General features: G+C 37.5%; 1 protein-coding gene, 1 long non-coding RNA gene and 1 pseudogene across 3 annotated transcripts; 2 read left to right on the top strand and 1 right to left on the bottom strand.

Annotated features, from left to right (window-relative positions):
• Nucleotides 1–4,563: 4,563 nt before the first annotated feature.
• On the top strand, nt 4,564–6,288 carry LOC117627881 (trihelix transcription factor GT-3b-like). Its single transcript, XM_034360155.1, has 2 exons — nt 4,564–5,010; nt 5,131–6,288. Exons 1-2 carry the CDS (start codon nt 4,711–4,713, stop codon nt 5,689–5,691), a joined length of 861 nt encoding a protein of 286 aa, XP_034216046.1. The 5' UTR covers nt 4,564–4,710; the 3' UTR covers nt 5,692–6,288.
• A 9,398-nt stretch (nt 6,289–15,686) lies between these two features.
• LOC117628319 lies at nt 15,687–21,741 on the bottom strand. 2 transcript variants are annotated; one of them, XR_004585937.1, is made up of 3 exons: nt 21,525–21,741; nt 16,683–16,808; nt 15,687–16,165 (listed from the first exon to the last, which is right to left on the bottom strand). It is a non-coding gene; the product is annotated as an uncharacterized LOC117628319 (long non-coding RNA). The 2 variants fall into 2 exon arrangements; XR_004585936.1 differs by lacking the exon at nt 15,687–16,165 and having other exon boundaries at nt 16,310–16,808; nt 21,525–21,740.
• Nucleotides 21,742–25,699: 3,958 nt separating this feature from the next.
• On the top strand, nt 25,700–27,249 carry LOC117627515 (annotated as a pseudogene).
• Nucleotides 27,250–27,690: the final 441 nt, after the last annotated feature.

The raw sequence follows: 27,690 nt of genomic DNA, 5'->3' as shown, positions 1-27,690 counted from the left end.
GCTTCATTGCCTTTTCCTTTGCTCCCGTTACTCCTTTCGACCTTCCTTTGCACCTCACTCTCTTAGGGTCTTTCATATATTGTGTTTGAGAGCTGGACCCTCCAACTTCGTTATTACTTGGTCCATCCTTCAGCAACTTCAACTTCACCTGCAAACTTTTTTGAGTTTCTGACAGTACCTCACATCCTTCTTCACTCATTACTGCATCACAACATATCAATGCATTCCACTTACACAAAACATTGCCCAAATTGACACAAAATACGCATAGCCTAACTTCCAATTACACAAAACGTAAGCAAAATTTCATAAGTTACGTCATCTCTTGTGAAATAATCTGTTCAAAATAACATTAGAACCAATATGTTCAACTAAGAACACAAATGTAATTCAAACCACCAATTACAGAACTTCACCCAATATCCTCTCCAAATGCTTACTCCTAATGTCATTAAGCCTAAGTTTAGGTTCTTTTACCTACATTTCATAATTTTCCACCCCGACCAACAACAATGAACTAAGTATATTGAATATTCATAAGCAAATGACACATTATTGATTCCAAAAATACGCATTATTGATGCCACAAATGACGAATTTCCCACCCTCACAAAAAATAAACCAAACCCAATAAAATCAATTCAGCAAGTGAACTTACCTCTCAAAATCAATCGGGACCTCTGAAGTCAGTCAGCTGGAAAGAATGTGGTGGACATTAGAGAAGACTCTTTGGTATTTGAGACTCCATCTCTACCAAAATCGAGGACCAACTGCTGCTGCGGCTTCTAGCTACAAAAAGAGATATGCTACTTTGCTTTCATCTGGAATCTTGGCAGCTGAATGAAAAAGAGAAGGGGTTTTCACTTGAGCCATAGAATCAAAACAGGGCAACAGCTAGGTAAGAGACATTCTTCGTAATACCCAGGTTACCATAGATCGCAGGCCTCCCGACGAGCTAATGACAATCGAGTGACTATACGGTTTGGGAGATTTGGATCCTTCTAATTGTGGGTTTGCTTTACATTCAAAAAGAGAAGATTGTGTTCTTCAATTTTTCAGAGAGAGGGAAAGAGGGGAAGAACTGAAGTTGGGTTTCTAACGGGTTAGATTTCAACCCGTTTCTACATGCACCCTCTTTTAAAAACTCACCGTTGGATGAAATCCAACGGCTCTTACATACCCCTCACAAACACCCCTTATAACTTCCCACTCACTATAGAAGCTCCCAAACACCAAGGCTTCACCCCTTGAAGGATCTCCATCTTAAGTCCGTTTGCAATAGTGTAGTTCCACTCAAATTCAAAGCTGAGTCAATCAGGGACTGCCAAATCAGTTGAAGTGGACTTCATTGGTTTGTTGTACAAAGTTACAAAGACCACACAAGTAGTCCGAGAGCCCAAAACATAAAGTCTAAGTTATGCGTATTAAAATATTAGACTGTCAAGTGAAAGCAAGTATCTCAAGACCCGACATCTCCAATCTCGCATCTCAATATTTGATGGTATTAAATACGATGGGCTTATTCCCAATCTCGCATCGCATCTCAAGGTGAGGCTAGGGTGGATCTCGGGTGGGGACAAGGGTGGTTGTATGGTGGCGTTAGGCTTGAGGGTTTCTGAGTTTTGGGGTTTTTCCTCTGACGGCTTAATCCTTCCTAAGAAGTAGGAAAACTGGTGATTTGAATTTTGTCAGCTTCTTGGCTAATTGTACTAGCCTAGAGGTCTTAGGTCTTGACACTAATCATTTTGGTGGGGAATTGCCAAGATCCATAGCCAACCTTTCTACCCAACTAAAATCTCTTACTTTGGGGGCAAATTTGATGCACGGAAGCATCCATGGCGGCATTGGAAATCTTGTGAGCTTGAGCGTTCTTGCCATGGACTACAACTACTTCAGTGGTAGTGTTCCTAATGAAATTGGAAAGCTTCAAAAGTTACAGGTACTGTATTTGACTAATGGAGAATGCTAGCAACATTCTCTCTAACCTTCTCCTTTGAACCTTCTCTCGTCTTTGGTTGACATGTGTCACTCTTTACACTTAAAACAATGTCATTAATATATTATACAAGCTAACTTTGGCTTTCCAAGTTTGCCCTTATTAAATGTATTCAATTTATCCAAAAAAATTTCAGAACTTTCTTACCATCTTATTAATTTTTTTCTAACATCATTATTTTTTTTAAAGAAAATATATACTTTTAAGAGGAAATGTCTGGGTTTTTTTCTTTTTTTTTTTATATTTATAAAACACAAAGGGTTTATATATTTTATTATTTAAAAAAAAAGTCCTTTGTGTTTTTAAAAAAAGGGACTTGAAAACATTAGACATTTTCTTGAAAAAAATAATTGACGTTAGAAAAAAAAATGATGGTAAAAAAGTTGTGAATTTTTTTTGAATAAATTGAATACATTTAATAAGGGTAAAGTTGAAAGCAAAAGTTAATTTGTATAATATATTAATGACATTGTTTTAAGTATAAGGAGAATGACACATGTCAAGCAAAAAATGGAGAAGGTCCAAATGAGAAGGTTAGAGAAAAGGTTGCTAGCATTTCTCTTGACTAATAACAAATTTTCTGGGTTAATCCCATCAGCCCTAAGCAACTTAACTTCATTGACAAAACTCTACATGGGTGATAATAAGTTTGAGGCAAGTATACCACAGCCTTGGGAATTGCCGAAGTATACTCGAACTTGACTTTCTAATAACAATCTAACAAGCACCATACCCAGAGGGCTTTTCTTAATTTCATCCCTTTCAATTTCTTTGAGCATTTATAACCAAGATGGCTTGAATGGCTTTTGTATTTGAAAAACTCACTCTCATAATCAGGATTGCAGATTGTGGGCGGTGGAGAAGGCTCTGAAGATGGAGGTGGGGTTTTTAGGGTCAATAATGGATGAAGAAGGTGGAGTTGGGTTCAATGATGGATGAAGACCCGAAAGGAGTTGGACGGTAGGATCCAATTGGAACTATTTGTCGAGTTAAACCGAATTGCAATTCGAGGCAAACTTGAGGGACGTCTACAGTTAAAAACCCTAATTTCTTTTTAAATATATTATACTTAATTTTATATTGAAGTTAATTATTTTTAACTTAATATGAAATATTTTTTTAATTAATGAAACTGACGGAATTGAGACATTGGACTTAATTTGTTAGTAGTTGCAACTACATTGACCAAATCGGGAAAATTGAAATCACGGTGACTAAATTTGATTTTGAGCCAAAACCTCAATGACCAAAAATGTAATTGACCCATAAATTTTTTAATAAAAACCCAAACTATGAATCTAAATTGATCCTTAATAAACCCATGGGTTTTTTTTTCCAATGAATGCTTCATGTTATGGGTTTAAATTTAATTTTTTATTTTAGAAATAATGGTGGGTGGAAAGATTGTATTATTTCAAATTTACTTGGTGTGTGGGAAGAAAGATTGTAGAGAAATAGGATATATGTGGAAATAGCAGCACTTTAAGAGCACTTCTAGCTCGCGCCTTCAACTGGGCAGGAGGGGGCCCAAGGGCCACAATCCAACTCCACCATGCCAAGTCCAGCCAGGGCAATGGGTGGGTCCCACGAGTCTAGGCAAGCCTACAGGCAAGTTCAGTCAGAGCTGCTACCTAGGCAAAATGACACACTGCCAACATCATAATGACGCCAACAACCAAAAAAATAGCAAAAATTCCAATTTTTTTTTTAAATTTATATATAAATACATAATCATATTTTTTATTTCTCACACCAAAAACTCTATACAAATTCATCTCCTCATATCTCATGTGAATAGTAATTGTCTTTACCCTAGCCTATAAGAGCAACTCCAGTGGAGGGCTGAGCCGAAGGCTAGGGAAAGAAAAAAAAAAAGGAAGTTCCAGAGAGGAGCCCAAGCCCGGATTGGGAGTGGGACACACGAAGACTGGCTGGTCCTCAGGCCAGTTTAGCACGAGCTTGAGCCCAAGAGTTGGGCTGATGTCATCGCTGACGCCAGGCTGGCGCCAGCCCACTCATTTGATTTTTATTTTTTTTTGGGCTGGTGCCAGCCCACTCATTTGATTTTTTTTTTGGTTGCCACGTGGGGTCGTTTGGGCTCTCTGATCGGATTTTTTCCTCCAATCCAACGGCAACCAATTTATTTGCAATAAAATACTGTAAAAAAATTCAGAAATTTTTTTAAAAATACCCAAAAATTAATGAATTTTTTTCTATAAATACTAGCCAATTTTTTTTTAAATTATCTGAAATTTGAAATTGAAAATTTTATTCAATTATGATATATGAATAGTATTGACACGTAAGAAATCGAAAATATTATCCAAATTAATTATTGAGGTAAAAAAAATTTGTAAAAAAACAAAAAAATGAATAGTAATTGCCCTTTGTCATGACGTGGAAACAAAAATGGCTTTTTGCAAGGTCAACAACTATTCATATGAATAGTGGCTGCCCTAACCCCCCTTGCCGCGATAAAAGGCAAATAAGTGGAATTACACTAACGATGGAAATAAAATTACAAAAGCTGTGACTATTCACATGAATAGTCACAGGACAGTCCTTACCTTGCCCTTGCTTGTAGAAGTGCTCTAAAACAAAGATGAGAGAGTGAGGTCTGGCCGGGGAAAGAAAAGTACCAATCAAATCGAAGAGCAAACCCAAACTGCTGTTCCGACAGCAAAGAAGCAACGACGTCGTTGGGTGGGGAAGAGATGTATGGGGCAGGAGGAGACGAGGAAGAGGGCATGGGAATGGGAATGGGAAGTGGAGGAACAGGGATGATGAAGAAGATGATGACCAGTCCTGCAGGGGGAGGGTCAGGACAGTGGGCCCCAGAGGAGACGAGGGAGCTGATCGCCATCCGTGGAGAACTGGAGATCAGGAACTCCAATTTGGCGAAGCGCAGCAAGGCGCTGTGGGAAGCAGTGAGCTCTAAGATGGCCGAGAGAGGCTTCAACAGAACCCCCGAGCAGTGCAAATGCAAGTGGAAGAACCTCCTCATTCGTTACAAGGTATGAATTTTCAGAATTCTCTGTACCACAAAAATACCCAATTGAATTATTTTAGGGTTTTGGTAGGGTTTAGGTTGAAATTCACATCACAAACAATAGTTAGTAACCCTAATTATTCAGGGGAAGGAGACGTCTGATCCGGAGAGTGGGCGGGAGTGTCCCTTCTTTGAGGAATTGCAGGCAGTGTTTACTGAAAGAGCAAATAATATGCAGCGCTTACTTCTTGAATCCGAGACCGGTTCAGCCCGGTCCAAGAAAATGGGGAAGAGGAAATTGAGGCCGGGCCGATCCTCGGACGAGTTCTCAGAGGACCCAGATGAAGAGGATGAGGATGATAAGAAGAGGAAGGGTGAAAGAGTAATTATGCCAAAAGTAACCAATGCTGCTAGTGGGACTACTAGTAGTAGTATCCAGGATATGCTTAAGGCGTTTTTTCAGCAGCAGCAGAGGATGGAGATGGAATGGAGGGAAATGATGGAGAGGCGGGCGCAGGAGCGGCGGATGTTTGAGCAGGAATGGCGGCAGAAGATGGAGAAGGTGGAGAGGGAGAGGTTAATGGTGGAGCAGGCTTGGAGGGAGAGGGAAGAACAGAGAAGGATAAGAGAAGAGAGCAGAGCTGAGAGGAGAGATGCCCTGCTGACCACTCTCTTGAATAAACTTATCAATCAAACTAATTTTTAACTATCTGAATTTAAAATGCTTTTTGGGTTCATCTTGTGCTGGCATGAGTATGGAAAGTTGGATACTAATTTACGAATTTGTTTGATCTAACTGAAAGTTAGAATTGTGATTTGGAAAGTTAGGTGTTGGGTTTATTTGCAGTTCTTGGCAGAGAGTTCTGGGGTTACTACTACTATACATCTCTCTGTTACAAAATACCAGAAAGTGCTCATTGGCAGAGAGTATTGGAGCAATTGTTATTTATGTAAAAGTGGTTATATTTTTGAAGTTGCAAATGGAGATTGGAGATTGGAGATTGAAGGGTGAATTGTGTAAAAATCAAAAGATCTTTGAGATTATAGTGAATGAGACTGCACAAGTTTTGTAACAAGAGCTTTTTAAAATGTATTTTCTGAATCATTCCCAAATGTGGTTAGCTCTGAAAGCTCAGTTTGTGCAGCAGCAGATGCTCCTCTTCAAAGAATTATGGAGATGAATGGGATGAAGTTTAATTATTTCTAACCCAATATCCCATCATGTAAGCTGGAAACATAGAGAAAAAAGTGATGTAATCCAACATTAAACAAAATCAATACAGGTCATCGACCTTTCTGCCCATTTAGCATTAATATTTGCACTTTGTGATTAGCTCTCCTTAGCTTGGCCCCTTTGTGAAAAAAAAATTTTGCAGCATTGTTACCAAATCAATTATAGATTTTTATTATTATTAAGAAGCACTCTAAGTGCTTGCTTTTTCAGGAATCACTTAGATTAATTATGAAAATTTCAACGGTTTTATAATAAAAATGCATTTACTAGAAGTGTTTATGAGGATAAGTGCTTTTTAGAGAAATAGTCCCAAACGAGCTCTACTTTTTTTTTTAATAAACTTTTTGTCCGATTTCTTCTTGTTAACTTCTTTGTTTTACTCTTTCCACTTTTCTTATTATTATTGTAAGGTTGGTGTCGGCTCATAGTCTTAATTCGAGTGACAGAAAAAAGGGAAAGTATTTAATTGGTAACATGAGTTAGACTTGAAGAGGACATGTTCTCATATCACTCAATTTATGTTATCTATACTTTTAACTCACCAAATCAAGTTAGGCTCGTGTGTAGCCCAGCCCAACTTCCTCATTACTCTAGGTAGCTGCTACAATGAGCGGTTATGGGTGAGGAGTTCAAGTGCGGGGTTCAATCCAACTGTGTGTAAGTTTAAAATGTTGAAATTTAATGGTTTGATTGAACCCCTCACTTAAGCCCCTCATCCATACCCCCTCATTGTAAGCGTGTCCTCTGCCAGCCGTATGGAGCGATGCCATATGCACCTAATCATATTAGGTGCAGATCTCAATCCCACATGTGATTTTGTCATTGTCATGTGAAATCATGTCCCTACAAGGTCCTAATCTCTCATTAGCTAAGGCTAAAAGTATACACTAATATGATTAACTCAATGTTTTAATTCTAGATTTATTTCGTTTTCAAAATTGATGTACGAGTTCTCTTTCTCTAATTGAATTGGGATTTGACTTTAGATTCTATGTACTTGACCATACACGAGAACTTGAATGTCAGAAAATTTGTATTAGAATTTGTATATAATGACAATGAACTTTTATTTATAGTGCTTTAATGAAAGTGTCATAAATTGTGATATTTGTTTTTCATGTTCTTAAGTGATTTCACAGTTAGTTCAGTGAGTGAGTCTAAATCATTAAGATAGATACATATATTCTTATAAAATATGAGAAATTTTAGTGTACGATAGAATGAGAGAATGTGTTTTCTGGTTTTCAACTTCTTGATTTTCTTCGTATTACAAACAGTAGATTTATACAAGTAGAGATGGCTTGCTAACCAAGCTTATCATTAATTACAATAGGCAGCTAGTGCCATTAATCCTACAATATTCAGCTGAAGCTAGTTTGGGTTCCCAACTTGATGCTAGCTTTGGTTCCCAACTCCTGGAAATAACCAATAGCGGCTTCCTAAAGTCAAGGATATTAAATGCTTCCTGGAAATAACCAATAGTAGCCTCCTAAAGTCAAGGCAATTTATTGCTTTCACAACACAAGCCAAACTAAAGGTCCGCCCCTGGGTGTGGGACCGAGAGCTCTTAGACGCTCAGGACCCACCAGGAGTTGCATGCATCATAAATAGGAGGAGGAGGGGGAGGAAGCGATTGATTTTCAGCTAAACTTGGTCCAACGATCTTTCTATTTTTGTCCTAGGGAGATAGTAGCTCTCAGGCCATTCCCAATCATGTTGGGACTAAACTTAAATTTTTACCCTCTAAAATATAACTATTCATGTATTTTCAAGACCCAAAATTTTTTTCTTTCAACCCTGTAGACTTATAATTTGAGTCCGCAACTTTATGAAATTGTTTAAGAATGATTAACCCTTAAATTTTTTTGTCATTAATTTTTCTTGACATTATTTTTGTTTCAACATTCGTGATTTAATTTTCTAAACAGTTTAATCTAAAAAAATTAAAATTCCATAAACATAACATTTTTCTTTACTTAAAATTAAAATGAGAATGCCATTTGTAGAGTTTGAGAGTGGGGTCTCATTTAGATAAATTAAAAATATTATTTTAATCATTTAATTTTAATTTCGACCATTGGATCTTCTTTTTCTCGTTAAAACCAAGTTGGAAAAAATCTGAGCTGTTTGTATCTATTTGAGAAAGCTTGAAAAATCACGAAAAGTTGGTTCCCATTGCTTGACACGTGGCCAGCTTTTAAAGGCTCCAAAAGATTAGATAAAAAGTTTTTTTTTAAATAAAACAAGAAGATGCATCATTGGTTTTCAAAGGGAGCTGTTGGATTCCAACGTCCCTTAGAGCAATTCGAGCAGTGCTGGACTACTCGGGCCGGGGGAGTTTGGGGCAAAAAACGAAGTCCAGCAGCAAAGGTCCAGCCCGGGCGAGCGTGGGGGCCACCAAAACGGGCAGGTCCGAAGGCGAAATCAGCCTGAGCCTGGGCTCGAGGTCTGGGACAAAATAGCTGACGCCAGCGTCAGCCCTGAAGATTTGAAATTTTTTTTACCGTTAAAAAAAATTTCAAATCAGCGCTACAGTGCCGCCAACGGCTCCTTGACACGTGGTGGCCTCTGGTCGCTCCGATTGGAATTTTTTCTTCAATCCAACGGCAACCAATTTTTCTGCCAAAAAAAATCGAATTTTTTTTAAAAAAATACACAAAAATTACAGAATTTTTTGTGTATAAATACCAACCAATACTCTTCACTTTTAACACCAAATCCTCATATATTTTCTTCTCCTTCTACTATTGTTCACTTTCTCCTCAAAAAATTTTCACTTTCTATTCAATATTTTTTCACTTTGAAGTTGTAATTTTTTTCTAGCATATTATGGGTTCTTCTAATGAAAATGGAGGGGCATGGAGCATGATGGAAGATGTTAGCTTGTGTGAGACTTGGGTCCAAGTTAGTCATTGTCCCGTAACGGGCAATGAGATTAAATTTTCTCATATGTGGAAAAAAATTCATCAAGCATTTTGTGAAAGGGCAATTGGTTCTACACGTACATAAATGGCATTATCCAGTAGGTGGAAAGTTCTTAATAAAGAGTTGGGGAAATGGAGAAATGCTTTAGCAAAAGCGATTGACAACCAACGAAGCAGAGAAAATCTTAGCAATGAGGTAAATTATTTGTCATTTTTCTTCTATTAATTTCTATGTCATATTAATTTTTATTTAAATGTTTCTTGCAATTTATATATTTTGTTAATATGTCTCTATTTTTTTTTAATACATGTTGCATTTTTTTTATTATTTCTTTAATTTCCATTAGTTTTTTTTTTACATGTTGCATTGCCAATATTTTAAAAATTCTCTTGCATTTCCATTTCATTTTTTTTTTTTATAGATTATACAAGCACAAATGTGGTTTGGTGCTACCGGCCAAGGGAAAAAAAGTTTCAACCATACCCATTGTTGGGAGGTGGTGAAGACTTGTAAGAGATTCCAAATTATTCCAACCGGTCCGACGGTAGTCTTGAACGAGACTCCACTTCATGAGACGCCGGCATCGGATTCACCTATGGATTCCCCGATGAGTACCGACTCACCCATTGAAAATATTCCAAGGCCTATTGGGAGGAAGGCGGCGAAGGCGAAGAGAGGGAGGAATTCTAGCAAGAATGCATCTCAATTTTTGGAGGAACTTTCAAAGCACCAAGCCATGAGAATTGAAATGGACTTGAAACAACAAGAGCACGATATGGCAGTTCAAGTAGAATATGCAAAAGAAAGGGAGTATGGACGCAAAGAAAGGGAGTATGTACGCGAACAAAACATTGAAAAAAAAGATCGGGAAACCATGGCCATGGATACAAGCCATATGTCTCCCGAAACAAAACAATTTTGGAAGCTAGAACGAAGGGATGTTATGAGACGAAGACTTTTTCGTGACGATGGACCTAGCAACACCGATTGGTTAAATGATGGAAACCATTAAAATAGTTTGTTTGCCTTTAATGTCTTAGTTTACTTGCCTTTGATTTCATTGTATTTTTTTTTTTTGTTTAATTCATGTACCTTTGATTTCATTGTATTTTTTGTTTTGTTTAATTCATGTATTTTATTTTATTATTAGTTGTATTGCTTTTCTTTTAGTCAATAAAGAAAATATTCAACAAAATTCCTTTTTATTCAAAACATTCCATACATAAAAAAAAAACCACAACCAAAGCATAAAAAAAAAAACAAACCACAACCAAAGCATAAAAAAAAAAACAACCCACAACCAAAGCATAATACAATAAAACAACCCACAACCAAAGCATAATAAAATAAAAACAACTTCTTCACTTCACTTTATTCACCTTCATTTCCTTCATTGCCTTTCACCGCCCATAAATGCTCCATCAAGTCAACTTGACGGTGTTCATGAATATAGGACGATTGCATCTCCGTGTAGCGATCAATCATACGGGGCATGAAACTACCGCCTCTAACCAACGGTTCATGCTGCATTGCTTCTCCATTTGGCCCCACTGGTTTTTCATAAATTCGTGTTAGGGTCGTGTCCATGGGATTTGGTTCATACACGTCATCAGCATCGTAATCATATTCATCTTCCACAATCATGTTATGGAGGATGATACAAGTCATCATTATACTCCTAAGCACCTCCTCGTCAAATAGACGTGCCGCGCCTCTGATAATAGCCCACCTAGCTTGAAGGATACCAAAGCACCTCTCAACATCTTTTCTGCACCCCTCTTGATAGCGAGCAAAAAAATTTTGCTTATGGGATCGGGGATGTGGAATTGTTTTCACAAATGTTGTCCACCTCGGGTATATGCCATCAGCTAGATAATACCCGGTCTGGTAGATGGTATTGTTAATTTCATATGTGATATTTGGGCCTTCACCTCTCAAAACATCATTGAACACCGGGGATTGACCTAGGACATTCAAATCGTTTTGAGATCCGGCTACTCCGAAGAAGGCGTGCCAAACCCAGGTATCAAAACCAGCAACTGCTTCCAGGATGATACTTTTCTGCCCTTTTCTATTTCCGTAGTCCCCTTGCCAAGTAGTTGGACAATTTTTCCACTGCCAGTGCATGCAGTCAATGCTACCAATCATGCCAGGGAATCCTCGAGACTCAGCTTTTTGGAGAAGCCTTTGCAGGTCCCTGGGCTTAGGTCTGCGGAGGTAGTCTCTGGTGTACAGAGTTTCCAATGCATCACAAAATCGCACCAAGCTCTCCAAAACAGTGGACTTCCCCATCCGAGCAATCTCATCCACCTGATCAGCAGATGACCCATACGCCAACATTCGTATCACAGCTGTGAACTTCTGCTCTGGAAGAAGTCCCAAATTTCAAGCACAATTTCTCTTTTGAACAAAATATTCATCATAATTGCAAATATCATGCATGATTTTTTTGAACAAATGAGGTTGCATTCTATATCTCCCTCGAAAATGAACATCAGAGTACAGAGATTGTGGGATAAAATAATCTTCCATAAGATTCTTACCCCTGGAATGTCTATGTCTGTCCACATTTGGGCGACGGCCTTCTCGTGAACCACGGCGAGCCTGCTTTTCTTCCTCCAGCAAAGCAACTGCTATGCCAAGTTGCTCATCTAGTTCTCTCTGCGCCCTTTTGCTTGCAGCTCGTCTACGCATTCTTTCTCTAGTTTCTCTCTCTTGCCTCTCCAAAACCTCTTCCATGTCTGCCATTGAGAATGGAGAATGAAATCTAAAATTTGAGAAATGGAAATGTAGAGAAGAACTGGTGTGGGAGGTATGAGCTGAACCTCTGATTTTATAGAAAAATGTACACAGATAGATATGACACGTGGCCCAATCTTAGAGGGTGAAAATCTTATCTGAAATTTGAAATTCAAATGAAATTTCAAATTTCAAATTTATCTGAAATTTGAATTCCGAAATGTATCTGAAATTTGACGTTTTGAATTTATCTGAAATTTGAAATTTGAAATGTATCTGAAATTTGAAATTTATCTGAAATTTGAAACCGAAAATCTTATCCGATATGAATAGTATTGACACGTAGGAACCCAAAAATCTTATCCGAAAATATTATCCAAATTAATTGTTTAAGTAAACAAAATTGTGAAAAAAACAAAAAAATGAATAGTAATTGTCATGGCAAGCCCCAACTACTGGAAACACATTTTGCTGGAGGGGGCTAGGGCAGCCACTATTCACATGAATAGTGCCTGCCCTAGGGCTAATCTTGCCATGGCAAGAGTCAACTAGTGGAAGTGCTCTTATGTGAGCATTCCACGCATTCAACAAGTTGGCTTTGTCTTGCCATTCCTTCACGTGTTGTGCAAGTTGGCTTCGACTTAGGGCCCACAGATATTCCTCCTGAACTGGAAAGTTTGTCCAAATTCCGCCCAAGATTTCAGTATGATCCAAATTACCACCCCTCCCTATACATGATTGAACAGGATTTTTAGGGCTATAATCCTAAAATTTGGGTTTGGCCCCCATAGTTAGAGATAGTCTCAAGGGATAGTCTCAAGGGACATCTTCCCCTGAACCTCTCCACTTGCTCTAAATTTGACTTGGTAACAGTATGTTTGTGAAAATGCCACTCCCTTACACTCAAGTTCAATCTCGAACAATTTACTTGTGCTTCATGCGTAGCAAGCGCACGTGGCAATGGCATGAACCCACGTGGATGTCTCCATTTGGGATGGCAATGCATTTGCCTTCACGTCTTAAGTTTCAACGGTCCAACTTTTGTGTGAAAATCCATTGGGATATGCGTTGGAGTTGGTGAACACGGCAAAGTCTAAAATGAGCGGAGAGTACATAAAATCACAGGCAGATCTTATGGTGATCCGAGGACGACCTCACTTTTCTTTCATGGGGAACTTTGTAGTCCGTGACACAACACGTGTCAGTTTTGGAGAGGTCGATGTCGGGTGGGGATAGCCAGTGTTTGCTAGACCTGCCAAATCCCTTAATGGGATAAACTTGTGTGCTAATTAAGGCTCAGCACAAACAAACAAGAAAATGGGATTCTAGCACAAACAATGGCACAATGCCATTGTTTGCCATTGTGGAGTATGTGGAGGATCATTATCAAGTTAAACCTACTAGGATTATGTCCACACTGTAATGAATACCTCTACATTTTAAAATAATTTCGCACGATTTTGATATGGCATTCATATCCAAAAATAAATTGTTTCCAGATTTAATTTAATTATGTTTCTCAATTCAAACTTGGAACATCTCCGAACATTATGACAAGAAATACCAATAGACCATGAGCTAATTGGTGTCATTAACTTGGCTTATGCGTGTTTGAGCCTGAGAATTCCACACACCAGCCCACTTTTTACAAAGAGACCCAGGAACATAAAAACAAAAGACTGGGCTTTGACTCCAGAAAGCAGCCCAATCAACATTAAGAGGCCCACGTCTTTTTCAAAAAATAGCAGAGTTTTAAGAAAAACAACAACAAAAATAAATCAATCAAATTACCAATTAAGTGGTAATTTGTCACCAAGCAGGGCAGTAAACTTCTAAAGAAATTGGACTAGGCCCAACTTCTAAATTCTCAATGTTGATCTCAATCCCAGAGTGCAAGGCAGCATATTTTTTTGGAAGATCTTTCCTCAAAGAACCCATATGACCACCTGATTCTGAAAAAATCAAAAATTTCAACAATCACAGGAGAGTTGACAGAGAGTTAACAATAACATGTATAAAAGGAAGACTTCTTTGAATCTTTGCAGCCAAAAGATCAAAATCCCTTTCTATATATAGAAAAGTTCTGCACCAAAGCAGACGTCATTTCCAAGGGATAAGCAGACTACATTTTCTAAAGAGATAAGTAGGGAACATAGAGTTGTTCATCAGGAAAATCAAACTAACCATCATGGCAGGCTGCATTCTTACAAAGGGCAGTTAAAGGTTAAAAAGGGATTAGGTTTTCTTTCATGAAAAGCAGGGAAGTGATCACCATAAGAATTGACTGTTGATAGCTTTTCTGCCATAATAGATAAAATTCCCTTTTTTTCTTGACATTTAAAATAAAAGATCTTTCTTTTGGAAAATCTGCTGCCCATTATTAAAAGATTAGAAGTCCTGTAACATCCAACATTGACCAACAGAGATGGGGTGATGTGCCATATATGTAAATGCCCGCCTCCATCTAGCACGAGGCCTTTTGGGAGCTCACTGGCTTCGGAGTCATGGGAACTCCGAAGTTAAGCGAATTAGGGCTTGAGCAATCCTAGGATGGGTGACCTACTGGGAAGTTGCTCGTGAGTTCCCAGAAACAAAACCATGATGGCAGAGAAGGGGGCCCAAAGCGGACAATATCGTGCTACAGTGGAGCCGATCCCAGGATGTGACAATTTGGTATCAGAGCCACTCTGTCGTGTGGTGCGAGTGTACCGACAAGGACGTCGGGCCCTTAAGGGAGTGGATTGTAACATCTTACATCAACCAACTCCAACATTTTAAGGCACATCACCCCCTCTCTGTTGGTCGATGTAGGATTTACAACCCCACTCCAGCATTTTTTCTATAAGTATGAGAGGAGGTGAATAGATCGAAAACAACCAAAAAATAAATCAAAACAAAACTCTCAAAGTCACAATTGACAAACTCAACATGATCACTTGATCTCACAACCTTCAAGCACTGAGGCAACCAAAGCTCATTGAACCACAAGAAACAAGTCAGCTATAATTCAAAATGTCTAAGTTCAGTTCAGTTTAGAGAAATAGTTATACAAAGCAAGATTTCTCTCGTTACAAATTTGGTTCAGCATAAGCCAAATCAAGTAGAGTCCTTTTCAAATATGAAAACCTCAACAAATTTATGGAAAGCCCTGATCAAGCATAACATGTACTACAGTGCAGTTCCAGCTCAGTAATCATCAAATCTAACCACTTCTGCCCCTTTCAGACTGAAGAGGCTCCAATTCTGCCCCATTAAAAAAGCCTTCCAAGGCTTGAAATAGATTAAAGCTCTGCCAAACTCGAACGTTGGTATCATTTTATAGCTGAAACTTGACAGTTGAAGGTGTTGATAGTCCAATCCAGCACAGATATACCCAGTCCAATACGGATCAAAAGCAGCTATCCAGGCCGAAATTGAAGTCCAATGCTCTTTTCGTTTTTTCAAAGTTGGTCTTTCCTTTTCTGAGCTTTGTAAAGGCAGTTATGCATAAAATAGTTCAGCCTAAAACAGTTCACTTTCTTATCATTTATTCTGGCCAGAACTACCTGTTTTTGTATTGTGAAAAATTGTGAAGTCCTTGCCAGCCTAAGGCAAGAAAAGAACTTACCTGGGAGATATTCCTCACCCAAATTCACAATCGTTTATTTAAAAATCAATAACTTGGGGCCCAAGTTATCTAGTTTTAAGAAGTCTGCTAGGGTTTTCATTTCTAACAGTGGCACGCTCATACACAAAAGAAAGTTGACTTGTTGACCACCAATGGTTTTCAAGCCAATGGGGAACTTTACCCTTCCATCACAGGATTAAATCAAAACGGGTGAACAATGCATTTAGTATTGAAGGTTTTGATAGCTGTGGAAATCCTTAACCACAATATTCCAAGCTTTATACAGAATCAAACGATGTAGCTATCTAATTCTGGTGCTTTTCTGTCCCTTTGATACTTTTGATCTCCTCTTCTAGCACTTGCTCATGCTGGACTTTTGTTAATCAATGATCCATATATAAAGGATTGTGACATATTTGAGTTTATAACGCAAAACAAACAAGAGTAGCAAGGCCGATCAGACTGTTTATGCAATTCTGAAATCCTATCAGTAGAACCTGGTCAGCTTTCACAATAACATAAATTTCAAAACGCCTCTTCTCCTCTTGTGGAAGATGAATATCAGCTAGACCAGTGAGTAGCTGGTTCTCAACGGTTTCAAAGATCTCGTCCAGCCTTATTATTTTGCAAGTAATCTCAGCATATCTGATCCCTCTAATTCTTTCTCATTGTAGGCTTCAAAATAGAGAACAAAACATAGAACACTAGTCATTAGGGTACCAAACTTTTTCTACAACAGTCAAATTCAAAATTGCCCAGAGATATTGAAAACTTGACAGGTTTACCACCTGAAAACAATTTGGATTTTAAAACCAACAATGCTCGAAAGAGGCTAATTTTCACTTGGTAACATACATCCCTAGGGGACACGAAAAATCTCTAACAAGGGAGAGAATTAAATAGACAACCTGGGGCTACAGCATAAAATTTCTGGTTTCTATTAGTATCATTCTTTCTCCCAGCAGATACTTCAAGCTAGCGGTGGTTAAAGGCATATGGTATAAAATGGACAAAATTCTCATTTCACAGCCCGTATAACTCTAGATATGACAACATTAACAATCATCCTTCATAGTCATACAACGTTCAACAAACCAGAGGCATGCGAAGGGAGCTGGAGAGATTTAACACAAGTCAACGTATAACTAACTTTCTGAAACACGTTGAAAAACACAGCAAAGGATTTTTTTACTTCGTTTTTTATTGTCACACTGTATTCCACATGAGAAAGGGGTCATTCTGATTCAGCTGGAGGCTTTTCTCTGGGATGTTTGGAAGCATAGTGATCACCAAGCTGCTTTGGATTTGCAAGTTGCACCTGAAAATACACATTTCGTCAGATGTGATGCTTAGTAAACTGTCAAAATATATATAAATAAAGAACCCAGATAATTTTTGCTAAACATGCGTTGTCTCCATACAATAACTATACACATTCCAACTCCTAACAGATCATCAAAAACACTTGTAGTACAGCGTAGACAAAAGATTGTGACAAACCCAGTCACATTCAGACTTTCAAATCACAGGCCATTCCCACATATGACGTGACATGACATAACATAGTTGCAATTCTATACAGAAACAGGATAGACAGCTGGCATTCCACTCTAGCTTCTATTGTGTGCACCCTCAAGAGAATCATATTGCTAATGATGCTGAAAAGCACGTGAAAGACAATCTGATGATATACTCAAGAGACATGTAGGAAGCTCCCTGCAAAACCTTTATACGGAAATAGAGGGGATTCTTTAGTCTTGGTATGAACTTGAGCTCACCATACCACTATGGTTGATATACCGTCTTAGGTTGCTCCTCGTCCATTTCCGCCAAAGTTTCCACATATAAACTATCAAGACCATTTGAGACAGATCCAACATTGTATGTCTTATCAAGGGACATCCACTATTTCCACATCCTTTCATTCAGTTAGGTACAGACCCACTATCTTAAGTGCATCCCAAACCTCTTTCAATGATATACGGGTCACTAACTCTAAGGCAACACCTCTTCCAAAATGGAAACCCAATGATACTTTTTCAATTGCATAAGTCAAAGAATTGCATTTCCTTCAAAGAGATCTGGTAGTGACATTGCAGGACACCCGGCTTACTCGCTTTTAAATAAAATATTTCCTTTATTGACCTTTAAATTGGAGGTACCTAATTTCACCGTGATATTTGTCAAGTTGCAAAGCTCGAATGCTAACTATTGATCAAAATTCAGTTCCCTTTCTCTTAGTTAATTCTAATGTGTGGGGTCCTCCTGTTAATTTATATGGGTCTAAAATGCCCTGTGACATTTATTTATGGCTATTCTCAAAAAAACTTGAATTTATGTGCTTACAACCAAAAGTGAGGTTTTCTCTCTCTTTCAAGTCTATCATAACATGGCCCACAATCACCCAGTTAAATTCTAGAATCCAAGTCCCCAATATGATAATGGGCAGAATATATGAAGATATTGTCCATTATCCATAAAACTATCTTATACTCGTAAATAATATGCGGTTGCTGATGGTAAGAATTGTTGCCTTTTACATGTTATAAGATCTCTCTTGTTTACTACGGATTCATCAGTTTAATACTGGGGGTGCTGTACTAACTGCACATAACCGATCAGTAGGATGCCCTCTGGGGTCCTTGCATGCAATGTCCAGTCAATGCTTGTCCAACAATTCCCAACCTTTCAAGTATTTGGCCATTTTCTACATTTCCTATTGCTTTCCAAAACGGGATTAGGACTTGCACCAGTCAGTCTCTAATTTTATTTCCCCAGATTTTCTCTCACTCTCCATATCATCCCAGCTCCTCTAGATTAACTTCAGTTTACTCCACAAACTCTACAGGATGATTTGAATGATCCCAAGTGGATCGAGACAATGGAGGAAGACAATCAAAGCACTTCATCATGGTTGCACTTGGGAGTTGACTGTTACCCAGACAAAGAGATTGTTGGCTGCATGTGGCTCATGAAACATAGGGCAGAGGGATTCGTAGAGAAACATTTTTCTCATGTAGCCAAGATGGATTCCATCTAGGTTTTGGTATCCTTTGTTTTCAACTTACAGTCCGAAAAAATATGTTTCCACTGGATATTTAAAAGACGAGGTGTATTTGGATATTCTCCCAGATTTGCGAGCTGAAGTAATCACCGAGAGCTTGATTTGAAAGGTTCTCAATATTTATAGCAGAATTTGGCTACCACAGTCAAAAGGACCATGCCTTATTCTCAAAACATTATCACCACCAAGGTAAATTGACTTAATTGATTGCATATGTCAATAGCATTGTAGCTACTAGTGAAGAGTTGAAGAAATAGGGAAACTAAAGTCTCACTTAGGAAAGGAATTTGGAATCAAAGACTTGGGTAACTTAGGGCAGTTCCTAGATATTGAAGTTGCAACAAATCAGGGGGCAACTTCATTCGAAAAGGTCCTTGTCCTACTTGAAGTGACAAGATTGTTGCAATGTAAACAGATGAAACTCATACTGAGATAGCAAAACAATAAGTTGGAGGATACCATAGAAAACACTGCCACCGATCGGAGGTCGTTAAAAAAGACTTGTAAGGAAGCTAGTGCACTTGTCTCATACTCAACCAGATATACGCTAGCCCCTTTCAGTGTGATCAATTTACCTTGAGTGACCCATATGTAAGATGTTTACAGGATTCTGAGGACTTAAAATTAGCCCCAGAAAAGGGGTTTCTTTTTCCAGAGATGATCATCAACAGGTGGAATCCTATATAAACATATATTGGCTGGCTCAGTCACAAATAGGAGGCCAATATCGCACTACTCCTCTTTTGTAGGTGGAACTTTGGTAACAAGACACAGAAAAGAGAAGTTAATGGTTGCCAATTTGACACCAGGAGGACAGTTTTGAGCCATGACCAATAGCCAGTAGGGTTTGAGTTAATTTCACTAAAATCCTAGTGCACAAGGGACCTGTAAAATCATATTATGACAACAAATTATGACAACAAGGTTGTCATCAACATTAAAAATAATCCAATCAAACATGAACAAGCTAAACACATTGAGGTGGATTCACACTTCAGAAAGAAACTAGACTTTTCTGTAATCTACACTCCTTTTGTGAAGACAGGACGGCAACTTGTTGATGTATTCACAGGGGAGTGTTTAGTACTCTTCCATTCATTGGTTGACGAGCATGGTATACGACCATCAGCTAATCAAAGTTTCTCAAAGGTTTTCAAAATATTGCCAAAAAACATGCTATGTCATTTTTTGAAAGTAAAAAGTTAATGGACATCAGAACGTTTTGGGCTCCTCTATTGTATGAAGATTTTTTTCCACCCTATGTTTCCACTCATCTCTCATGTCAACTTTACTCCCATAAGTTCCCTCCACTAGCATTGCTAGAACAAAAACACAAATGAAACGCACATGCTCAATCCTTGAAATTGAAAAAAAATATATTATATTGAAAAAAAAGAAAGTGTGGAAAGGGAAGGGGGGAGGAGGTTGTGGTCCTCCAAGACCACAGCCCACCTCTTCTTATTCTCACGCAACACCATTGTCTTTCTCTATTGTCCCATTAAAACCAAAAACCAAGCATCATATCTGCTACACCTGTCACCACCACTCACCACCTCAACCCAGTCACCATCCAACCCAATCACAACAATGAACAAACCTATCCAAAACCTATAAATGTCCCTAATCCAATGCAAAGATAAATGATTCAAATTGATATCAAGGTAAGGCTGCAACAATAACAGATAATCAACACAAATTGTGGAAATGGTCTTCTGATTTTAGTTCCTTATCTTGATGAGATCAATAAAATATAGCATCTACAAGCTAATGCTGATGTTTTAAGATTGAACAAAGCACCAAAAAAATTTATTAGCAGCGATCACTAAAGTAGCATAGAAACAAAACCACAAGCTAGCAAAGTGATATATCACAAGGGGTGTAGTAGTTCACAACAGTAAGTTGATCTAAAAGAAATATAAACTCCAGATGGAAACATCCTTGATGTATAAAAAAAACACAAGAATATTGCAAAGAACAGTCTTGGTCCGCTATCATTGTGCTGTATAAGCCAAAATCCCTTAAAATATAACTTATCTGTTTTCCTGGCCTCTAAATTACTTCTTTCTTAATCTGTATAAAAAACACCTTAAGTCTAAATTTCTCAAGGATGTTCCCCTTAATATGATTATTCTGGATTGGTCAGCTCATTGAGCTCTGGGGTGTTTGGTCTCTTAGCTTTGTGGGGTTCTTTAGGTTGTGTGGCCCTGTTTGTTTGGTTTTCTCTGTTTCTTTGTCCTTACTTTGTAGCTGTCTTTGGTGGGCCTCTTGTCCATCATGTCATGTACTCCCTTTTCTTTCTGTAATAAATTTTCGTTCTAAAAAATAATAATAAAACTATCATACAAATTGGATCCGGAAGAAAACTAGCGAACTCCATGGGGTCCGTAAAACTAGAATCACCACAAAGTAAAAAACATAAATCTGTATTTGCTTCGTCCCACTTAGACATCTAGATCAAATTAACAACTGGAGTCACTTCTATGAACATAAAATCTCACTATGAACCTTCATACAAAACTTTCTCTACTTTTGTACTCTGTGCACGGCAATTAGCACCATGTCACTTCAAGCGCTTTCTTTTTTCACACAAAAAGAAAGAATAATAAGTAGAACAAAGTAAGGGAAAAACTGATCAACCCATATACACCAAGCAAATTGACACCTGAAACAATACTCACCATTGATTTGGCCTCTCTGGTATAATCTATCAAAAAAAATAACTTTAAGACCTATGATTGTTTATAGAATCACAAAATTCAAGAGGGCTCCAAAATATAAATATCACAAAACAAAACAAAAAAAGAAATTGGGTTGATGGGTTGGTTTCGTACCACTAAGAATTCATCATCAATCATCATAACTAAATTGGAACATAACAGAAAAAATGCAGAAAAAAAAAACCAAGAAGATCATGATGATGATAATAGCAAGGTGCAAATGATATGATAGGTAGGTAGGAGCGGTATTGACCTTGCAAATAGGACAAGTGATTTTGAGAGCAACGGCTCTGGCCTCAAATTGAGACCCTTTTTGCTTCTGATTCTTCTCCGCATTTCGTTTTTGCGCTTCAATCTTCTGCTTTCCCCGAGTCATCTTTCCCGGTCTCTCTCTCTCTCTCTCTCTCTCTCTCTCTGAGGCTCTGGGAGAGGAAAAATGGGTGAAAGAATGAGAAGAGTGAAAGAAAGAGAAATTTGATGACATGTGGGTGAGTGTTTCGTCTATGCGTTTGCGCGTGGTGTGTGGGCCCCAACCCACGTTTACGACGATTCCATGAGCCACCAACTTTGCTCCGGTTGGCTGCTGCCCTTTTTAACCACGTGGCATTATTTTCTTCAATTTTTTCTAACAAAAATTGAACTTCGGATTTAAAAGTATTTATCTAAGCTCTCGAAGTCGAAGTTATATGTTCGATTCTTTCCTTTGTAATATCACTTATGTCAAAGCATAAGTCAAACCTTCAAACCTTTTTTTTGGATCATTTAACAAAACCTGAACTTGGTTCTAGTTGGAGATCCCAGAAGGTATCATGTAATAGTTTAGTATTATGTAAATTTAATATTTTAATAGTTTTTAGTATATTATGTAAATTTATTAGTTAATTAAAATCTATTTAAAATACATTTTGGAAGAGAAAAATATTTTGGGATAGAATTTTTGACATCCACGTGTCGGCGCATGATTAGCCCTATAAATTTATAATTATAATTTTTCTTGTTCTTAAAAGAACTTAAAAATTAATTTAAATGGAAAAGGATGAATGATAGATTATAAAAGAATGAAGAGATTGTGAGAAATTATGTAAAAGGATGAAATTGAGGAAGGATAATATGCAAAATGATGAAGATGTTGTATGAGAGAGGTATTTATAAAAAATTATTTTTTCAAATTTATTAAAATTATAAAATTTAAATAATTAATTAATTAAACTAGCCAACGTCATCTAACGGCTAGGTGACGTCAGTTGGGCCCTATCCAAATATTTAGCCTGAGTTGGCCAAAGGGCTATTGACCTTTTTTGTGTAGTCCTCCCTTGTTTTGTAGCCCTTTGTGTAGCCCACTCTTGGAGATGGATTTTAAGAATTTTGGTTGTTTTGAGTTTTCAATCTTAGTTGAAATGTCTATTCCAGAGTTTCTTTCATGCCAAAGAGAGAACTTAGCAAGGTTATCCGTCATCTACTTTTCTTTTCCTTAGAGCACTTTCACCATAAGGGTTTGACCTGGGCAGAAGGGGCCCAAGCCCCATTTCGAGCTTCCAGCTTGCAGGTATGGCTTGGGCAGGAGGTGGGTCCCTGCAAACCGAGCAAGCCCAAAGGCAAAATGAACCCAAGCCCGTGTTTGGAGGCTGCTAACGTTAGAGCTGACGCCAAGCCCGTGTTTGGAGGCTGCTAACGTTAGAGCTGACGCCAGGCGTCAGCCCTAATTTTTGCCAACGACTAGAAGCTTGGCTTGTCCGATCCTTTTTTGTCCTCTAATCCAACCAAAAAATTTTGAATTTTTTTCTATAAATACCTACCAATATTCTTCACTTTCCACACCAAATCTTCATGCATTTTCTTCTCCTTCCAATATTATTCACTTTTCACACCAAAATTTCTTCACTTTCCAAATTTCATTTGTATTCAATTACAAATGGCATCCTACATTGAAGCCAGAGGGGCGTGGACAACCTTGGAAGATGTTTTGTTGTTTGGGTGTTGGGTCCAAGTTGGTCATTATCCGATCACTGGCAATGAGATGAAGTTCTCTCATATGTGGAGAAAAATTCATGCCGAATTTTGTGAAAGATCGGGTTCCACTCGTACGAAAATGGTTTTGGCTAGTAGGTGAACAATTTTGAATAAAGAGTTGGGAAAATGGAGAGATTGGTTGGCAAAAGCGAGGGACAACATTAGAAGCTGCGAAAATCTTGGCAACGAGGTAAATTATTTGTAATTTCTGTTCTATCAAATTTAATGTCCTATTTTTTTTTTTCAATTTTTCTTGCATTTCCAATAATTTTTTTAATAGATTATGCAAACACAAATGTGGTTCGGTGCCATTAGCCAAGGAAAAAAATCTTTTAATTTCGAGATTCAAAATTATTCCCACAGGTCTGACTGTCGTGTTGAACGAGACGCCGCTCCACGATTCAATGTCATCAAATTCACCTTTGAATTCCTCGATGAATCAAGACTCACCAATCTAAAAGGAGCCGAGTCTTATTGGGAGAAAGGCGATGAAGGTCAAGAGATGAAGTAATTCCACCAATGATACTGCAAAAATTTTGGAGCAAATTGCTCTGAGCGGCACAATGAGAATTGAGAGAGACATGAAAATAGAGTATATATGCAAACAAGACATGGAGAAGAAGGTTTGGGAAACCATGGCCATGGATACGATTCATATGTCCCTTGAAACGAAGTCATTTTGGAAGCTATAACGAAGAGATGTTATGAGAAGAAGGCTTTTTCGTGACGATGGACCTAGCAACACCGATTGATTAAATGATCAAAACCATTAGGTTGTATTGCTTGTCTTTTATTAAATTAGTTGTATTGCTTGTCTTTTATTAATTAGTTGTATTGCTTGTCTTTTATTTAATGAGTTGCATTTCTCATCTTTTATTTAATGAGTTGTATTTCTTGTCTTTAATTTATAAGGTTAATCATGTTATTAGTCCCTGAACTTAGACCCGATTTGCATTTGAGTCCCTCAATTTCCAAAATCGTTCCCGTGGTCCTTTAACTTCACTTTCGTTATAACAAATGGTCATGCCGTCAAATTTGTAAATTTTTTCTATTAAATGCAGGGGCAAAATGATATTTTTATATTAAAACCAAAAAATTGAATCTCATACCCAAGTTTTTTAAATTGTTTTTTAGGTAGACTATTGGCAGTGTAAGAGCCCTTTCTTCTGCTCTCATCAACTCAATGCCCATGACCAATTTTGTATTTGCTGTCATTTTCTTTACTTGATTCTTTCTTGGAAGAGAGAGAGAGAGAGAGAGAGAAGAGAGGGATACAGAGGGGTAGGGGAGGGGAGGGGGAGGGATGGTTTCAATTTTTTTTATTTATTGAAGTTTTAATCTATTTTTTCTTAAATTTTTTAGTCAATTTTTTTTGGATTTTTAATTTTTATGATATCTTTTATTTAAATCCACTTGGCTTTATATAATTGGATGTGTGGGCTCTACATATTTGCCATGTCAACACTCAAACAGAAAATTTGACAGAGCTTACAATAGGGACCAATTTGATGTATAGAGAGTAACCTTAAGGACCATTAATGTCAACAAAAAAAATTAAGGACCAAATGTGATAATTTGATTAACCACAGGGACCATTTGCACTAAAAAGCCTAAATTTTAAAGAGTGCTGCTATTTCTCCACCCACCTGTCCTATATCCCTACCCATCTTATCTTCAAAATTTTAAAGACAAATAACCCTTTGTCAAATGATTTCTAAGGACTTAGGAAAAAAAACCCTAAACTCACAAACCCACCTATTCTACCATTTCACAAAAAGAAAAAATAATAAAAAGTATATATTTTGTCATACCCACATTTAACCCTTTCTCTTCCAGCCACAACCTCCATTCCCCACCATAGCCACCCGCTTCCCTCTCCCCCTCCTACATCGTGGTTGATATCATCTATCTCTCATCTCTCCATTTAGATCTTAAAATCACTATTTGAAAACTCATGGTTTTAAAAAGAATCATAGTTTTTTAATTTATTTTTTGGAGTAGGATACCAAACAAGGGGTTATATTCTACATCTATTTTTAATTTTTTCACATCCAGTGATTAAAAGACTGATTGATCCATTATAAATAACCTTAAATCGCCAACTTTCTTTGAATCCAGTGGTATTTCACTAGTTGACTTTGTATATAAACATGAATGACAAGTTTTTTTCATAAAAAAATAAAATAAAATAAAAAAACTAGGACTTAGAAAGTGAGAAGTTACTAATGACATTCGTTTCTTTTCCTTTTGACAAATAATGACATCAGTATAAAACTGGATTGATGTCTGAAAACTGCATTTACGTTTTACCGTCAATCTTTAAACCCCACTTGTAGCAAATATAAATAACATATTTACGTATCCTTCAAACTACAACACCTAGAAGATGCATTAAATTTCCTTTTTATACATTTCCAAATGGAGTTTTGGTTTCTTCTCCTTGCCTTTGTTTGCCTGTACATTTCTTTTACTGCGCTACTAAAGCTCCTAAGCAGTAAAAGACTACCACCAAGTCCCCCAACCTTGCCTATCTTAGGGAACATCTATTGGCTTCTCAAATCTTCTAGCAACTTCGCTAATGTTGAGCCCGTTCTCCACCATTTGCATTCCAAGTATGGCCCTATTATTACTCTCCATATCGGGTCTCGTCCTGCCATTTTCATCACTACCACGAAGCTGCTCATCGAGCACTTGTGAGAAATGGCACAGTCTTTGCCGATCGCCCTGCTGCTCTCGAAACCACCCGAATCTTCTTTAGCAACCAGTGCATTGTTAGCTCTGCACCATATGGCCCAATTTGGCGTCTCTTTCGTCAAAATCTTATGTCCATAATGGATACTTCTCGACTCGAGACGTATTCGCATGGTCGTAGATGGGCATATAATCTTTTAAAGGACAAGATCTTAGATGAAATAGAATCTGGCAACAAGGCCATCCATTTGGTGCACAATTTTCAATTTGTCATGTTTGGTTTACTATCCTATATGTGTTTTGGACTCAAATTTGATGGTAAAACCATTAAAGATATTGAAAGCGTGCAACAAGCACTGCTTTTGAATTTCGTTAGGTTCAACAAACTAAATTTTATGCCGACCATATCAAAGATCGTGTTTCGAAAGTTGTGGAAGGAACTCTTACAGATTCATCGTAATCAAGTAAGTGTTATTCTCTCAATCATAAAAGCACGTCATGAATGGTTAATGAGTAAAAAAGTCAACAATGAATTTGAAGACGAAGAATGTATTCTCTCTTATGTTGATAGTCTAATGGATCTTCATCTCCCCGACGGTGGTGGAAGAAAGGTTACGGATGATGAAAAGGTAAGTTTGTGTTCGGAGTTTCTGCTAGGCAGAACCGATACATCCACCACCACATTTGCAATGGGTTATGACCAACTTAGTGAAGAACCAAGACATTCAGAAGAAGCTATTAGATGAAATCAACTCTGTTGTAAAACCAAAACAAGATATTGCATAAGATGATTTAATAAAGATGCCTTATTTGAAGGTAGTTGTGTTAGAAACTCTACGCCGACATCCACCAAGCCACTTCATCTTGCCACGGGCAGTCTTGAAAGATATTCAAATGGATGGTTATGACATACCAAAAGATGCAATGGTGAATTTTACAGTGGTAGAAATGTCACGTGATCCAAATGTGTGGGAAAGACCAATGGAGTTTAGACCAGAGAGATTCATACAAACTGGTCAACAAGAGGTGAAGTTTGATATCAAAGGAGTTGGAGGTATTCAAATGATGCCCTTGGTGCGGGGAGGAGGATTTGCCCAGCTATTAATGTGTCACTGCTTCATGTTGAATATTTTGTGGCCAATTTGGTTAGAGATTTTGAATGGAAGTTGGGAGATCAAAATGAGGTTGACTTGACAGAGAAGCAAGCCTTCACCATGTTCATGAAATATCCACTTTTTACACATATTTCTCCAAGAATAAATTCACATGTACCTTAAATTAAACACTGAAATATTTTTCTTAATTCAATCATAATTAATTGATATTAGCATGAACAAAATATAAAGACAATTTTATTAGTGTATATCGTTATTTTAACACTGGAAAAAAAATAAACTTTCATTGATTTTAAAAACTGATATTCATTTTTCACCAAAACAAAAAAAAAAAACTGATATTCATTAGAAAATTCAGTCCAAGCTTTAAAAACTAAATAAAATAAAAAAATAAAAAAACTTTTCAATCACTCAAATTTTTTACTTCATAATTATAAGATTTAAGGTCTTATTTAAACACCCAGCTTTATCAGAAATGAAACATATACTAAATAAACTAACACCCCAAACTAAAGAGAGAAAAAAAAACCAAGAGAACTCATAATATCTAAAATTGAATATTGACCATATCGAACCAAGATGGCGATATACCAAATCAAATTA

The sequence above is a fragment of the Prunus dulcis genome, chromosome 5 (genome assembly GCF_902201215.1).
Source record: "Prunus dulcis chromosome 5, ALMONDv2, whole genome shotgun sequence".
Classification (NCBI taxonomy): Eukaryota; Viridiplantae; Streptophyta; class Magnoliopsida; order Rosales; family Rosaceae; genus Prunus; species Prunus dulcis.
Note: the sequence above shows the minus strand (reverse complement) of the source record. Positions and strands in the feature narration are given on the sequence as shown.

What these genes read in the sequence shown, in the direction of transcription:
- LOC117627881 (XM_034360155.1), top strand. Translation starts at nt 4,711, where the DNA reads ATGTATGGGGCAGGAGGAGACGAGGAAGAGGGCATGGGAATGGGAATG. An exon ending in ACCTCCTCATTCGTTACAAG is followed by an intron (nt 5,011 to 5,130) that starts GTATGAATTTTC and finishes CTAATTATTCAG; the next exon opens with GGGAAGGAGACGTCTGATCC.